A 15,352-nucleotide genomic window follows, 5' to 3' on the forward strand; every position below is an offset into this window, starting at 1 on the left:
GGGCTGTGGCTGCATTGCCCACCTGTGATTGGTTCTCAGGCTCAGGCCAAACTCCAAACCTGCCCAGCAACAGCCCTGAGAGGCCCTAAAAGGGAGGGGAACTTCAGGGAAGTCAGCTGAGCTGGGGCCACCGCCCAGGCTGCAGCTTCCAGGAATCGCTGGGAGGGCCCCTGCTACTCACTGTCACCCCTCCCTCCATGTTAGGACTCCGCCTTCAGCTCTCAGTATCGACCCGGCTGGCTCAGGCCCCACTTCCCTGGTCCTCCCCCCCCCCCCCCCCATCTCTGATCCCCTCACAGGTTCACTACAGAGAGGAACATGTCTGACACCTCCTCTTGAGGCTCAGGGTCTTCAGAGACATTGACACCAGGCTTGCCTTGTACCCTCTTTCCTCACTCGTTCCCTTTGGACTAGTTTCATTTTCCTTTCCCTCACTTCCTTGGCCTCCTTCCTCACCTACTGTCCTCCCAAGAAGTTGCCCAAGGTCTTCCTTCTCAGCCACTTCCAACCCAGGGAGAGTCTAAGTCCCAAGGCAGCAGTATGACACCAGGGAGCTGCTAGAGAAGTCCTGGTATCCTTCATGAGATCTTGATGTGTTCAGGAAACAGCAGAGTTCAGTTGTTTCCACAGGCCTTTATTAACGGTCTTACTTGGCCAGACTTGTACAGGGATGGGAGGAGGGAGGCCTCTAATGCGGATGAATCTGTTTCTGTTGCACTGCACCCCCCTTCCTCTCCTAGGCACAGGGACCCCTGGAAGTGTAGCTTCCGGAAGTGGAGACCTGCACTCAGGCCTCAGAATTGCCGGGGTCACGGAAAGGATCTGTATTATATGGAAAAGGCTGCTCACTCACACACCACCTCTAGCAAGCTATTTACCTTGAGAGATGACAAGGGCGAAGGAGGGAAGGAGACAAGCGTGATACATCTCTGAAGAATGTGTCTTTGGCAGGACATCCAGTACTGCCTTGGCTCCGCCCTCAACCCCGCCCTCAACCCCTAGAGCCAGGCCAGGCTCCTCCTCCTCCAGCCGTTTCCGCTGAGGGAAGGGGGAGGGGCATAAATCAATTTATTTCCCCCTACCCTAGCAAAAGCAATAATAAACCAAGATCCAAATAGAGAAATAAATGAGTGATAGCAGAAAAGACGGGGGAGGCAGGCAGGGCCAAAGAAAGAGAACGGGAAAAACAAAAAAAACCTTAAAAGCCAGCTGCCATTGACAGCAGGGCTACTAGCTTCCGAGAGATTTTATAGAAAGACTCGGCCTACTGAGAAACCCACCATAGGCCCTGCAGTTTCTCCTCAGCTCTGGAAGCAAGCTTCCAATTCTTTACCTAAAGCGGGAGAAGCGGTGACCTCTAGTGGCCAGTGACCAACCTGCAGGGCCTAGGTTGGCCAGGATCCTCTCCCATGATTGGGGCTCATTCATTGGCCTTTCGGGGCCCAGACTCTCCGCCTGGGCTCTAGGCCCTGTTCCCCTTCCCACCCCTCATTCTGACCTCACACTGCTTGTCTAGGTGGCCCAAGTTGCTGGGTTCCCATCAGGACAATAACCTCTTTCTCATTTGTCATAATCATCTTTAATAAAAAATAAATTAGTTCTGGGGTGGGAATCATTTTAGGAGGTGGGGAGCGGGAGCAGGGGCTAGGGTGTCTTGTTCTAGCCTTTCTTTTTTCCATCTTCTGCCCAGCTGGTCCCTGCTCTGGGGAGGTAGTCTCTCTTCCTGGGGCAAAGCAGGATTGGCAGTGGCTGACCCTCATCCCTAGCTGATTATGAAAGGTAGGGATAGAGAGACTAAGTATGGGGGGAGGGGTTGGAGGACAAATGGGTGGTTTAGAAGATGTGAGGCCTGAACGTGAGAACTGAAGTGCAGGGCACAAAGTTGGGGTTGATGGAGAGGCCAGTCACCAGGCAGTCTGGATTACTAAGGAGCTCTCAGCCTAGAAAAGTCTCAGAGAAACAGGCATGGTCCCTCCCCATTCCTCTTCAGTTTAACCTCTTTTTTTGAGAAGTAATACATGTGTGTGAGCACACACATCCACGCGGACCCAGATACACACGTGGGGCCTATGTGCACACATCCCCTCAACCACACACAGACCCAGCCACACACACATCATGATGGTTATCTTGCCGCCCGCAACCACCCTAGGGGACATCCCTGGTGAGACTAGGGCAGGCTGGAGAGCCAGAGGATATAGAGTGGGCTGATGGGTGGGTGACTGATGGTGGAAACCATGAGGAGAGGGTCTCTTGGACTCATTTCAGGCGGGCTCTGGGGGAGAACGCTCCAGGACATGGGCGCAAGAGCGGCAACAGGTGGCTGTGTAGTAGGGATAGACGCAGAGACGGGCCTGTACCACCAGGGGGCAATGTGGAGAGCTGTCCTTGCACTGATCATCTGGGGACAGAGGAGGCCAGGGGGCACAAGACAGTCACCCAGACCCTTCCGTTTGGAGGTGCAGTGCCCACTCCCACTGGTCCTTTCTCATCTCCCCCACACTTCAGTTAAGTCCAGTGTACTGGGGTTAGGGAGAAAAAGGGGCTCTTTACCGGGGCGCTGGCTGCAGGGCTGGCTGTTACAGGGTCGTTTCCTGGACGGCCGCAGGTGAGGAGGGCATCGGACGCTGAGGGTCTGGTTGGCGGTCAAGCACTGGACCTCCCTTGTCTGCACACCCCCCTGGCAGGAGCGAGAACACTGGGGAGACCCCGACTATCAAATCAGACCTTCGCTGTTACTTAGGCTCCTCCTGAACCCCACCACCTTCCCTGAAAGTAGTATGGGGGGTGGGGGCTCTCCTGGAACACTGTGAAATCCCACATGGACAGGTCCCCCACGTCTATAGGGAGTAAGACAATGGTAAACCATCGCAGCTGGCCTCATCCTGGGACGCAGTGGGGATACCATAAGAGGAGCCCCCCTTTCCCTGGAAGTCCATGCAGAGCAGGGTGAGGGAGCCAGGCACTCACCGGACTCCAGGGCGTGGAAAACCACCGGTCCTGGCAGTCCTGCCCCTGACAGGGCTGCAGGGCAGGAGGCCTGGGCAGGTGGGAACAGTTGCTGGGAGAAGTCACGTTGAACTCAGTACCCAGTTTGGACACACAGATGATGTCTCTACGCTGTGTGCCAGAGCCACACTCCGAGGAACACTGATACACAGGAAAGGGAGGGTGTGCAAGGGGCAGAAAGAACAGGGATCACTCCCACCGGCCCACAGGGAATCCCACCAATGGGCACCCCCCTCCCAGGCTCTTGGCTCACCTCAGCCCAGGGCCCCGTGTACCAGCACCAAGTCATCTCACAGGGTCCTAAGCTGCAGGCACGCATGTCAGGGGGACGGCTTCCAGGCGCACAGCTCTGCTCACTGGTCCCTGCTCTTGATTCCTCCTGGCCCGCCCCATGGGCCTCCCCGCTCCCCAGGCAAACCACAGACCTTCGCTGGATTCCTGTGCCACACTCGGCTGAGCACTGTTGAGAAGGTGATGGGTAGGGGAGGAGGAGAGGTGAGGGTGGTGTGTCCTGGATCCCCAGAGTTAGGGAGTGCCCAGGGTACCAGCCAGATAAGCGGAACCTGTGCTGGGAATCCAGGACCCTAATGTGAGCTTTGCTCACTTATCTCTGAGTTTCTGGCATCAGCAGCATCTAGCACACAGTAGGGCTACTGACGTGTACTATGTGTACTGACATGTGTTGGAAAGAAGGGTCCTGGGTGTGGGGCACCAGGGATGTGGGACTTGGATAAGGGGTGTAGGGCCCACCTTGGAGCTCCAGTCGCTGTGGAACCAGGCTGTAGTACAGGGCCCCATGTCACAGGGCTCTCTGCTGGAGGGCCGTGGAGGGCCTGATGCACACTCCCTCTCGCTCACTTCATCACCATTGTTTCCCACACAGCGAACTTGCCGACTCCTCTGGCCACGCCCACACCGCACAGAGCACTGAGGGTAAGAGAGCATCCCAGAGCCTGGACCCCCAGGCTTCCTCCCTAGCCTCCAGCTCCAGGTCTGTGGCCTGGGAACCAGGACCTGCCTTTCATCCCTAACTGGGCAGTTACATGGCTTTATGTGCTGAGGGGCAGGCTGAGCAGGTGGCTCTGGGCCGGAACCCCTGGTTCAGTGTCTTATCTGCTTTATAGATGGGAGTCTCACAAGAGATCTTGTCAGTCAAAAAGCTTCTGCTGATTAAAAAAAAAAAAAATGGAAAAACCACTGCTTTAACTCACTGGTGCCTTTCATCTAGGGTCCTTCCCGTTCTGGCAGCCTCCTGACCCAGTCCCACTCACCTGGCTCCAGGGGGAACGAACCTCCCAATGGCCACAGAGGCGTAGCTGACAGGGCTGGGTGACGTTGGGCCGGGGGAGATGTCCACAGCGCTCCGGAGGCACGGAGGATCCACCCCCCCCAAACTCCTGCCGGCAGCGCAGCTGACGGTGCTGGGTGCCAGGGCCACAGGAGCGGCTGCAGGATGTCCATTCGCCAGCCTCCCAGCTGTGGGCGTGGTGGGGCAGGGGAGAGGCAGAGACACAGAGGAAGAAAACAGAGACACAGAGATGCGTGGGGCTGCCATATGTGGGGCAAGGGATGATGGGCTTAGGGTGGGGAGGCCCCACAGAGAAGGAGCATCTTCAGAACCTGGAATCTGAGTTCCCTTGTGGGGCTCAGGCTGCCGGGGTTTTCTTGCTGTCTGGGGAATGTAAACCTTTCTACTGACATGCTGTCTGTCTGCAGCCAGGAGACCTTGGGTACTGGGCCCAGAATGCAGGTGGGATCCTGAGCAGGGACGGCTGCTGTGTTTTAGGACCCAAGCCCTCCCTGGGGATCATACTCACTATGGAGGGCACGGGGGACCGTGGCAGGGCTCCAGGGGGTCTGGGGGCCTGGCTCCCATGGCACAGCTGTGTTCATCCAGTTCCTCCCCTGACTCACGAGAAATGCAGAGGAAAATGGGGCGCCAAACACCTGAAAGGGATGAGAAGGAAACCAGGGGAGGCAGTCTGGCTCAGAGCCCAGCGTCAGTGGGGCCCCAGGCACTGGAATCTGACTTGGCACAGAGTCAAGGTGTGGACCCACACTCCTGAGTGTGGGATCAGGCATGCCAAGTCAGGGATCTGGGCTGTGGGTGCCCGGAATCCAGGCTGGTACACGAAGTCTCACCTTTCCCACAGGATGCTGAGCACTCCGAGTGTCCCACTCGTTTCCAGTATCCAGTCGGAGACCCCAGGGGGGTCCTAGGATGGGGTGGAGCACGCATCTGGGGGATCCGCACCTGACGCTGGAGAGTGCCTGGGGTCCGCGCAGGGCGGGGCGCCAAAGCAGGTGGGGGTTCTACCCTCAAAATCTCTATGCAAGGACAGTGGAGTAGACGAATCAAATGCACCCCACTGCCTCCAGACTCCCCTTTCAGACCCTCCCTGCATCCCAGGTCTGGGGAGCAGAGTCTTACCCTGCTGGAGGTGGGGGAGGTGGGGCTCTGGGGTGGTGCTCTCAAGATCTGGAGGAGGTGAAGAGATAACATACTGATAAAAAATGCCTGGGTTTTCCTCCTGAAAGATCACCTGGGAAGAGAAAGAGAAGGTAATGAATTGTCTGGTGAAGCAATAAGGGCATACCACTCGCCTTCCCTCCATCTTGAGACCCACAGCTTTGCCCTCAGAGGGAAAGCCTCCCACCACCCCCCAGCAGTCCAGCTTCCTGGGCCCCAAGCTCACGTAGACATCCACAGGCTGGGTAGTGGGCCCTTTGGCTGACAGACTCTCCCCCTTGCCCTCCTCTCGAGAAGGACGGTTGTACAGGAAGACAGTCCCACTGGCCGTGTAGGACCCAGGGGGATCCACAGCCCAGTTTCCATTGATGATGGACTGGCCCCCAGGGCCTCGAAGGGCTGGAGATTGGAGATCAGGACACCAGATCAGTCGTGATGTCCTTCTCCTAGCACTCCCGAAGCCATGCAGAGCCCCAGATGCCCCCGTTCTCTCGCTCTCTCCACAGGGCAAGGAGGCCCCGACTTCTCTCTGCTTGGCCCATTTGCTGTGTTCAGAGCAGGTGTAGAGGGCTGAACCAGGAGACCAGGAATGGAATGGAGACCCAAGACTCAGGGAATCCAGAGAACTCACCAAGGTAGTTGGAGCTGGGCCGGAGCTGGGCGATCTGGAGCTGGGAGGCTCCAGCAGGAATCGACAGGATCTTCTGATAGCCCAAAGGGCCCCCCCGGTCAGTGAGGTTTCCTGAGATGAGGCGGCAGGTGGAATCATCACCCCCACAGACCCCACAGCCATCCGGACGCCTGCCAGAGCCGAGGATCCCATCACAGCCGGGGCTCTGGGGGAGAGTGAGGCAGGGGCCGCTTGAGACGAGATACCACCGCACCCCAGCCTCATCCTCTTCGGACTCTCCAGCTTGCCCTGCACCTTGATCTTTACTGCAAGTGAGAATGTGTTTCTCTGCCAGCCCACCAGCCCCAGCCACCCTCCACTGAAGTGTGTATATGCCTGAGGGGGTCCTTCCTACAGTTCACCTCCTGGTTCTGTTCTCACTTCCAGCTGGGCAGGGAAGAACTTTCCTCTGTGCAATCTCAGCCTAGGGTTTTATTTCTGTGATGATGACTAAGGAGACTGTGTGTGCATGCCTATATGTGTGTGTGCATGCGTGTACACACACACAGACACACCATCCTCCCTCACCAGACAGCGTCCGGCCACACAGATGTCTAGGGCTCCAGGCTGACACAGGGTCCCATCCTGGACCTTTTCGGTATGACGGACATAGAAGCGGAAGCCACGAGGACGGCAGTTCAACTCACAGCGTTGGGAGCCCTGAACTAAGAAACAGGGTAGAAGGGTGGTTAGCTGAGGTCCCTGGCGAGAGGCCAGCTGGCAAAGGTCCCCAATTAGCTATAGGGCATCCTGAGGTTGACTACGTCACTAGGATGAAGGGAATATGACAATTGTATTTTCTCAAATGTTCCTTTGAGGGTCACACAAAAGTTGAGTCAGATCAGTTGAGGTCACGGAGACCAGTGAAGAGGCTGTGAATCGTGAGAGAGGAGATACTTGAAACCTATGATCACGCGAGCTCACAAAGGGTTTCTTGGCATCAAGCCGACACAGGCCTAAAATCAAGTGGATGGGAACTTGGGAACAGGTGGTCTAACAGCAGCCAGGGCCCACGGTGCACCACGCCCTGCTGTCGCACTGAACGGGACCTCCCTGACTGTGCCCCTCTCATGTCCACCCCACCTCCTGGGATGGACTTCCCACAGGGGGCCAGCCAGAAGGTGCCTCTGGACACTCCCCCTCCCAGCCTGATCCCTCTGCTGATGATCCCATTGTCATCTGACAGCTGCGCCCTGTCTGGAAACCCACTCCCCTTTCTGTGCCTGTGCTGTCTCTTCACCCTGGCCCTGGCCCTGGGAAATAAAAGAAAATATTTCACAAAAGGGAAATACAAGGGCCTCCAGAGGAGATCTAGAGGGGCTGGGTGTCTCCCTCTTCCTGCCATCCCCCAATCTTAAGCCAGTTCAGCTTCCCCAGGGGGGCTACAAACCTCACCTTCTGTGAAGGGCTCCCATTGGTACAGCTGGCCCATGAACTCCTGGGAGTCAAAGGCTGCACACTGCAGGGCCCGGGGGTCTGGATGCTCAGGGGGGCAGGGCTGAGGTGGGGGGGATACAGAGGAGTCAAAGCTGGGGAGGAAAATGGGGGTGTGGGTCAGGGCTGGATTTGGGGGTGTGGGAGGGAAGGTCAGGTCTGTGGAAAAGCTCCGAGGCCCCTACCCTGAGGAGGTCAGATGCCAAGGCCCTTCTCCCTCAGGTCCCGATCTGACAAGCCGAGACCCCAGACTCAGGGTCAGGGGAGCAGAATTGCAAGTTTGGGGAGGGGATGGTCTGAGGAAGAACTCACCGCTTGGCTGCAGGCTCTCAGCTGCTCACTCTCCCCAGAACATCTTGGGACAGGGCTACTGGGAGCAAAGAGGCTCCAGAGGGAACTGGAGTGGGGACCAGCACTCAGCAGAGGCAACCAGCCATCTGGGTAGTGAGGGGCAGGCTCCGTGAGGGACCCTTGAAGATTCCCCCTAGGACTCCAGTGCTCCTGGCTCTGGTGACCTCTGCCCCGAGGGGCAGAAAGGAAAGGATTAGGGTGCCTGTCTGGCACCTGGAGACTGGCCCGACCCTGGGAATTTGGCATTCTTGGCTGAGGGGGCATGTGGAAAGGACTACTGTCCCCTGGGGAGGGGATGGACAAGAGGATGTCTGTGCCAGAGGCTCTGAGGTGGGGCCGTGTGGGGGCAGGCCTGGTTCTAGAAGGCCCCTCTGTCTGAGCAGCATGGGGGCTTCGGGGCTCTGCTGGGGGGGACAGGGGGCGGGAAGACGGTTCTGTAGGAGGGAGCTGAGCTTGAGCTGTGTGGTTTGTGGAAGATGGCTCTGTTCTTGGAGTCAGGGATGAAAGAACTGAGGTGTGGGGGAGCTCGGATCTGCGGAGCCTCCGGGGGTGCCTGCGGTTCCGATGGAGTGGCAAAGCAAAGGGCACTCTCCCATAACCAAACATTCCCGGCTTGATGGGGTCTCGAACTCGGGATCTGAGAAGGTGTAGCAGACACTTCTACTGAGAAGGTGTAGCGGTCACAGCTCAGGCCAGCTCCGTCCGACCCAGCCTCTTCCCCAGCCCGCCCCGTCCCCCCCTCCTCCTGGCGTCTACTTCGAGCGCCAAAGATAAGCCTCCCGCTGCCACGCATCCTTTACTCCCGGTCCCTCAGTCCCAAGCCCCGCCCCTGACCCAAGTCCCACCCTTCCCTGGATCCCAGCCTCACCTCCGAGCTGCTGGAATCTCCTGGGCCTCTGCTCTCCCTAACTGGGAAGCAGGACCTCGAAAGGGGCCACCTCTTCCCCGAGGCTGTGGCCTGTACAGGGGGAGGGTTTCTCGGGAAGTCTGGGGTCTGGAGCCCTGACCCTGGGGGAGCAGGGCTTCTGGATGTCTTGGGGGCCGGGGTGGGAAGGGCAGGCCCTGGTGTTGAGCTGTAGGGAGCTGACAGGTCCGACTCCTGCGCTGCACCCCAACTCCACAGGGCTGGGAGCAAGAGGCCCACTGGTCCCAAGGACCCCAGATGCCCTCAGGGCCCTGGCCCTCCTCAGGGGGTGTCTGAATAGAGTGTCCAGACAACACCTATGTGGACAAAAAGGTCAGACAAAATTAGGATTGTCGCGGAACTGTGCAGAGTATCCACTCCAGTGCCTGAGGGCTGGGGCTGTTGTTACTGGCCTGAGGACACATTCGGTAGCACAGGTGAGACTTGATGTTATTTGGCAAAGAGTTAGTGAGCTGGGGGGGTGGGAGGGAGGCTGGGAGGGCAAATGCAAAAGGGGCCATCACTCCAAGGCCTGTAGGAGTGGGGTGGAGGATAGGAAGGGGGCAGGGTCCCAGCCTCTGGTGCCTGGCTTACCTCCTGATCCAGGCAGAGCTCAGGGAGGGACAGAAGCAGCATCAGGCACAACTGGGACCTGCAAACCGGCCAGAGGAGGTGTCACAACACCCTCCCCACCCCCAGCAGGCTCCCCGCATCCTGATGCCAGCTTCTCAGAAAGCAGAAGTCACTCATCACTTGCCCCCGCCCCGCCCAGTAGTGGCCTGTCCGTCACTTTCAGGAGCAGAGCCGCCCCCCCAGCCGGCAGCCCCACCGCTTACCTGCCCGCCCACTTCTCCATCGCTCCTCCCTTGAAGCCCCAGGCCGGGAGAGGGGACCGGAAGTAAACACGCTACTCCGGCATCTGAGCGTGGAGGGGGCGCGCTCTGCGGGGACAGAAGCCCGGTGGTTACCTCTCCAGTCTCCAGAGCGCTGGGGTTGGCAGGGATGGCTCCTCAGGACATCGAATGAGGATGGAGGTTGGGGGAGGGGGGGCGTCCCACCCTTTTCTGACACTAAGGGTGAGAGCGGGAAGGAATGCTGCCCCTTCCCGCCTGCCGAGACTGGAGGGTGGGGGTCTGACCTCGGCCTCCCGACTGTGGCCCAGTCCCCTCCCCTCAGCCTGCAGGAACTCCTCAGCCCCTCCCCCATCCCAACCAGGGGCTGTTTCCAGGCCAGCTCAGGCCACACAGGCCACACAGGCGCGCACATCTCCCCTAAGATGATTTTCTTCTGGTCCCACCTCCCGCTCTCCCAGGGGTCCCAGAGGGTTGAGGAGGGAGGCCTGGGCGAGGACATGCCAGATACCGGCTCTGAGGAGGTGACAGGAGGCCGCTCTGGGCTTTCCATATCCTACCTGCCCCCCAGCATTTTCTTCCCTTTAAAACTAAGCTCCTTCTAGAGCCCCAGGCACATCTCTGCCTCAAACACTTTCTAGCCCAGGGATAAACTAAGTGGGCCAATGGTTTAATCTGTAGAGAAGCAGGTGATTTTCCCCTTGCGATGTAAGGGGACCCCTCCCTGTAAAGAAGGCTCATTTCAGGTGCAACCATGATGGGCAGGGGGGCCCCCAGGCAGGAGGGATGCAGCCAGAGGGGCCGTTGCTCCCCAGTCACACACCTCGCACTCTGAGGAGCCGGGAAGTCCTTCCTCAAGTCTAGCTTCCATTAGCAGGGAGGTGGAGCTCCGAAACCTCCCCTGGTCTCAAAGCCACAGCTGCCCCACCCCTCCAGCCCCTTGCTGCGTCCCACGAGCCCTCCCCACCCCCACTCCTCAACCCGCTCTTAGTTCTGCTTTCCAGGAAAAAAAAAAAAAATGTTTCTGTTGGATCTGAAAGGCACCCGGGTGAGGAATCCAAGGAGCTAATGCTGAGGTGGGCCAGCTCAGGGGCAGGAAAATGGCAGAGGGGAGGGCAGGAATGTGCTTGGGGGTAGCAACATTCAGCCCCACTCCCCTCCCTGAGACCCCAAGACGTGGAAATTTGAGGGAAGGTTTGCGGAGGACGAGCCTGAGTGCATAGGGTCACCTCAGCTGCTTGGGGTTGGGAAGGGGTTGCTGATGGCTGCTCTTTTCCCCCCTGCTGGGCTGGCCACTGAGGTCACCAGCTCCACCCTGATGGGGGCGTAGGGGCTCCAGAGAAGGGCCAATGGTCCACCCAAACCTTCAGCTCTCTGCCTGACTCTGTGCCTTGATGCTGAAGAGGAGAGATGGGGGTGTGATCACTGTCTGCCCCTTCTCTGCTGCTGGGCACCCACCCTTTCCACTCCCTCTCAGCCTCTGCTTCTCTCTGCTCCCCCCAGGGTCTGTATCTTGCTGTCTCTATGGGTCTACCCAGTACACATAATCCCATCCTGAGCTGGGTTTGGCTTCAGCAGTTCCCTGGAGAAGTGAGGGGTGGGGGTGGGGGTGACGTGAACTCCTGGAGCCCTGGCCAGGCCTGGCTCCCTCTCTGGAAAAGTCCTACCCCACCCCCTGCACAGCTGGGCAGGGGGCCGACACCCCCTCCACTGCAGAAACAGACACACATTTGTGCTTCTCCCCCTTTGCATGTTCCTCATCTGGTGTGTCTCTCTGCCCAGGGTGAGGAAAGGAGAGGTCAGCAGTGGTCACCCTGGTGCCAGGCTGGAGACTGGTCTGGACAAACCTGGGCTCCTCCTGGCCACACCTCCACACTGGCCAGTGAGGATCAAGAAGGGGAGACCTGGGAAGGGCCACACCCTTCATCCCCAGAGGGACCCACTTCTGGGAAATGGGTCACTGCTGCAGGGGGTGGAACAGCATGTTTCAGGGCTTGTCTGGAGACTCCCTAGCCTGGGTCAGAACTCTGTCCTCGCTGTGCCAGCCTCTCCTGGGTCCTGGACGACCATTCCAACAGGTGTCCTTCCTTTCGAATCATCAGGCTGAGCTGGATCAAGGGCACCCGTCGGCATCCCTCCCAGGGTCCCCAGCCCCATATCCAGAACTGGAGGGGGTGGCAGGGGCACACACCGTCCAGGAACACCCCTCCTGGAGGAACACCCCTCCTGGAGGAGAGCAGGGGGCGCCAGCGCGTGCGGGGAGGTCCTGGGTATGTTTTCCAACTTCGCTCCGTGACTTAGTAGGAATTTTGGCTGATTTTCCGCCCGGGTGATGGGGCCAGAGTTCCACAGGATCAGAACGCCCTCCCCAGAAATTCGACCCCAGGGACTGGAAGATCTTCCGAGGCTACAGAGCTGGGGCTGGGGTCGCGGCTGGGGCGCGACCGCGGGGCACGGGGCGCGGGGGCGGGCGCTGGCGAGCGCGGCGGGGGCTCTAACGGGACCCGGGGAGAGAGGGCGGCCGGGGCCCGGGCTCCCGGGGCGGGGGAGGGGGAGGTCTGTACCTGCTCCGCGCGGCCCCAGCGGCCCGTTAACCCTTCTGCGCCCGGACGCTCCCTGGAGGCAGCCTCGCTCCGCGGCGGCCACTGCGGCCCCTGAGCCGGGCTCGGGACACTGCCGCCTCTGGCCGCGGCTCCGCCCCCGCGCCCGCCCTCGCCCGCCGGCGCCCCGCCCGCCACGCGCCCAGCCCGCGCCCCTCGGCGGCCCCCCGCCCCCCGCGCGGCCAGGCCACCCACCCGGGGCGCGGGCGCTGACCGCCCCTGTGTGCTGGCGCCCGCCGACGGCTCAGGCGAAATCCGGGCCGTCCCTGCCCGCCCCGGAGGCAGCCGTCACTCCGGGCTCCGTCCCGGCGGGGCCGCGCGCTGGGCTGGGCCGGTGGGGGGGGGGGGGGGGGCTCGGGACCCCGGCCGCCGGACCATCCCTGCACGGGGGCGGGGGGCGCTGCCCTCGAGCGCGGTGGGCGAGCCCCGTGCGGGTGGGGGCTGCGCGCTGCGGCGCGGTGAGCCGTCGGCCGTCCCTGCCCTCTCCTCCACGCAGCCCTCCTGCCTGTCCCAGATTGGGCCGTGCCCTGTGTGGTTGGGAGAGCTCCGGGCCCTCTGTGAGCCTCGGTTTCTTCATCCGCAACATTTTACACACGGGGGCGTAGCAGAAGGAATGCGCTGACTCGGGAGTCAGGGGATCTGGGTTTGAATCTCAGCTCCAGGACGTGCGGCTCTGTGGTCTTGGCCGCAGTTTCCCCACGGGTCAAATGGGGCTGATCTGATATATATGATAGACCCGGAGATATGTCTGTCCATCCGTATCTGGAGGAATGCACCCCAAACGCGGAGTGAGCCGCCACACCTGAGGAGGGGAAAAATAGGCTTTCGCTGTTTTGCTCTATATGCTTATATAGTGTTTGAATTTGTACACAGAAGCGTTATCTATGTTATTGGCGTAAATAAATAACATATACAAAATGTCTGACATAGAGTACTTAATAAGTGGTCACTATTAGTTTAAACATTTTATTTGCTATCCACTCATGAACCACAGCCATGTATTGTTAGGTCTACCCACTATTTTAAAGCTTTTTTTTTTTTTTCATTGACTTGTCAATATTTTAAAACCAGATGTTTCATAACTTCTCTTGAAAAACAAAAACATAGAAATAAAAGCTCTAGCAACATTGTCCTGTGTCACCACAAAATCACAGGGTCTCAGGCGCTCCCACCTCATGTTTCTTGAGCACCTGTTTTTCCTTGGTGCCTACACAGAGGGCAGTCTGTGGCCTCAGGGAGTTGGGGCTAGTTGGACACAGCCAACCACCGGGAAGTAAGCACTGAACTCAGGGAAGTGAAAATCTAAGAGCTTTTAAAATGTTAAGAATTGGGGCGCCTGGGTGGCCCTGGCGGTGAGCGTCCGACTTCAGCTCCCGTCATGATCTAGCGGTTCTTGAGTTCAGGCCCTGCGTCGGGCTATGTGCTGACAGCTCGGAGCCTGGAGCCTGCTTCTGATTGTGTGTCTCCCTCTGCCCCACTCACACTCTGTCTCTCTCTCAAAAATAAATAAACATTAAAAAAAAATTTTTTTTTTAAATGTTAAGAACTGTTTCCTTATTTGAAGTTCAACATGTATGTTTTGTTTTTTCAATAAATCCTTAAGTTCTTTCCAGACAAGGACTATTTAAGCTACTTTGTATCATCTATATTTTTTCATACTTTGTGCTTTTTTTGTATTTGTAGGGTTAAATATTTGAATTGGAATGTTCTAGAACAGACAAATGAGTCCCAGGTGCCCAGGCCTGCTCTCCCAACTTTTCCACCTAAGCCCAGAGGCCTACAGGCAGGTAGGTAAGCTGGCTAGGGACCAGAGGCCTCTGTGATTTTGTAGGGATTCAGGACAATGTTGTTGCTAGAGCTTCTGTTTTTGCGTTTTCAGGAGAAGTTGTATCCGATTTTAAAATATTGACAAGTGACTAAAAAATCTCAAGACAGTAAGTATACCAGAAGTGCCTGGGTGGCTCAGTCGGTCCGACTCTTGGTCTTGGCTCAGGTCATGATCTCACAGTTTCGTGAGTTTGAGCCCCTCATCAGGCTCTGTGCTGAGCGGAGCCTGCTTGGGATTCTCTCTCTCCCTCTCTTTCTGCCCTTACCCCACTCATGCTGTCTCTCTCAAAATAAATAAATAAACTTTAAAAAAAAAAAAAAAAGGCAGTAAGTACACTCCACAAAACCTATTGATCAGATTTGTCTACAAGCCTCAAGTTTGTGCCTCTCCTTAAAACATCCCTGGCATTGGGGCGCCTGGGTGGCTCAGTCGGTTAAATGTCTGACTTTGGCTTGACTTATGATCTCACAGTTTGTGGGTACAGCGTCCAGCCCAGCATGGGGCTTTGCACTGACAGCTCAGAGCCACTTTGGATTCTGGGCCTCCCTCTCTCTCTCTCTCTGCCATTCCCCTACTGGCGCTTGTGCGCTCGCGCGCGCGCTCTCTCTCTCTCTCTCTCTCACACACACACACACACACACACACAAATAAATAAATAAACGTTAAACCAAACAAAACCATCCTCAGTGTTGGTCTTGTGTCCCTAAAGAGCTTTCGAAGCTAATGGGTTAATGCTGCTGTCCCAGGAGGGCTGGTTTATCTAGGGACTGTTGGTGACAGACAGCCCTAACCCAGAGGCATATTTATAGCCCTGGGTGTGGAGGGGAAGCCCCTTTGCTCAGACCTCAGAGCACAAAGCAGGTGATGAAACACCCAGCCCACAGGGCCAAAGGAAGATATTTTAGGTCAGGGGACCTTTCAGTGACCCTGAGTGACATCCCATCAGCATTCATTTATCTAGGAGGAGGCAAGCTGCCAAACAGGAGGGTGCCACTGAGCACAGCAGAGGGGGAAGGAGCCTGGGTGGAGGGAAAAGGTCTGCCTTTGACATTTGTAACTGCCATGAACTGAAGGTCAGAAATAGTCCCTTCCATTAAGAAGTGGCTGTGGATGAAAGAACTCATAAGATTTATCATTGTCACCTCCTGTGACTTGGTGGTCTGAAAATGTTGTATAAAGGAAAGAATTTCCTATGCCTCGGCAATTTGTGAAGTACCAGCTTAAATTTGCGGACA

The 15,352-nt window shown here is 57.7% G+C and overlaps 1 protein-coding gene and 1 long non-coding RNA gene across 3 annotated transcripts; one reads left to right on the forward strand and one right to left on the reverse strand.

Annotated features, from left to right (window-relative positions):
- Positions 1 to 1,556: 1,556 nt before the first annotated feature.
- ADAMTSL4 (ADAMTS like 4) lies at positions 1,557 to 12,370 on the reverse strand. Of its 2 annotated transcripts, XM_053889949.1 has the most exons (18): positions 12,254 to 12,370; positions 9,675 to 9,779; positions 9,433 to 9,490; positions 8,803 to 9,155; positions 7,896 to 8,571; positions 7,545 to 7,647; positions 6,678 to 6,814; positions 6,111 to 6,315; positions 5,706 to 5,878; positions 5,441 to 5,552; positions 5,152 to 5,337; positions 4,827 to 4,956; positions 4,281 to 4,485; positions 3,760 to 3,936; positions 3,263 to 3,469; positions 2,971 to 3,150; positions 2,554 to 2,698; positions 1,557 to 2,401 (listed from the first exon to the last, which is right to left on the reverse strand). In XM_053889949.1, exons 2-18 carry the CDS (start codon positions 9,692 to 9,694, stop codon positions 2,265 to 2,267), a joined length of 3,204 nt encoding a protein of 1,067 aa, XP_053745924.1. In that variant the 5' UTR covers positions 9,695 to 9,779; positions 12,254 to 12,370; the 3' UTR covers positions 1,557 to 2,264. The 2 variants fall into 2 exon arrangements, with proteins under 2 accessions (XP_053745924.1, XP_019288299.2); XM_019432754.2 differs by lacking the exons at positions 9,675 to 9,779; positions 12,254 to 12,370 and having other exon boundaries at positions 8,803 to 8,892.
- A 1,403-nt stretch (positions 12,371 to 13,773) lies between these two features.
- On the forward strand, positions 13,774 to 14,753 carry LOC128773418 (uncharacterized). The gene is made up of 2 exons (XR_008417644.1): positions 13,774 to 14,076; positions 14,169 to 14,753. It is a non-coding gene; the product is annotated as an uncharacterized LOC128773418 (long non-coding RNA).
- The last annotated feature ends 599 nt before the right edge of the window (positions 14,754 to 15,352 follow it).

This window comes from Panthera pardus, unplaced genomic scaffold (genome assembly GCF_024362965.1).
Source record: "Panthera pardus isolate Hobbes unplaced genomic scaffold, ASM2436296v1 HiC_scaffold_11, whole genome shotgun sequence".
Taxonomy (NCBI): Eukaryota; Metazoa; Chordata; class Mammalia; order Carnivora; family Felidae; genus Panthera; species Panthera pardus.

Excerpts from the sequence above, each read along its gene's own strand:
- ADAMTSL4 (XM_053889949.1), bottom strand. The coding sequence starts at position 9,694 with ATGGAGAAGTGGGCGGGCAG. Across the intron at positions 8,572-8,802 it reads GAGATTCCAGCAGCTCGGAG|ATCCCGAGTTCGAGACCCCA; the intron begins GTGAGGCTGGGA and ends ACACCTTCTCAG. Across the intron at positions 3,151-3,262 it reads ACACGGGGCCCTGGGCTGAG|TGTTCCTCGGAGTGTGGCTC; the intron begins GTGAGCCAAGAG and ends CCTGTGTATCAG.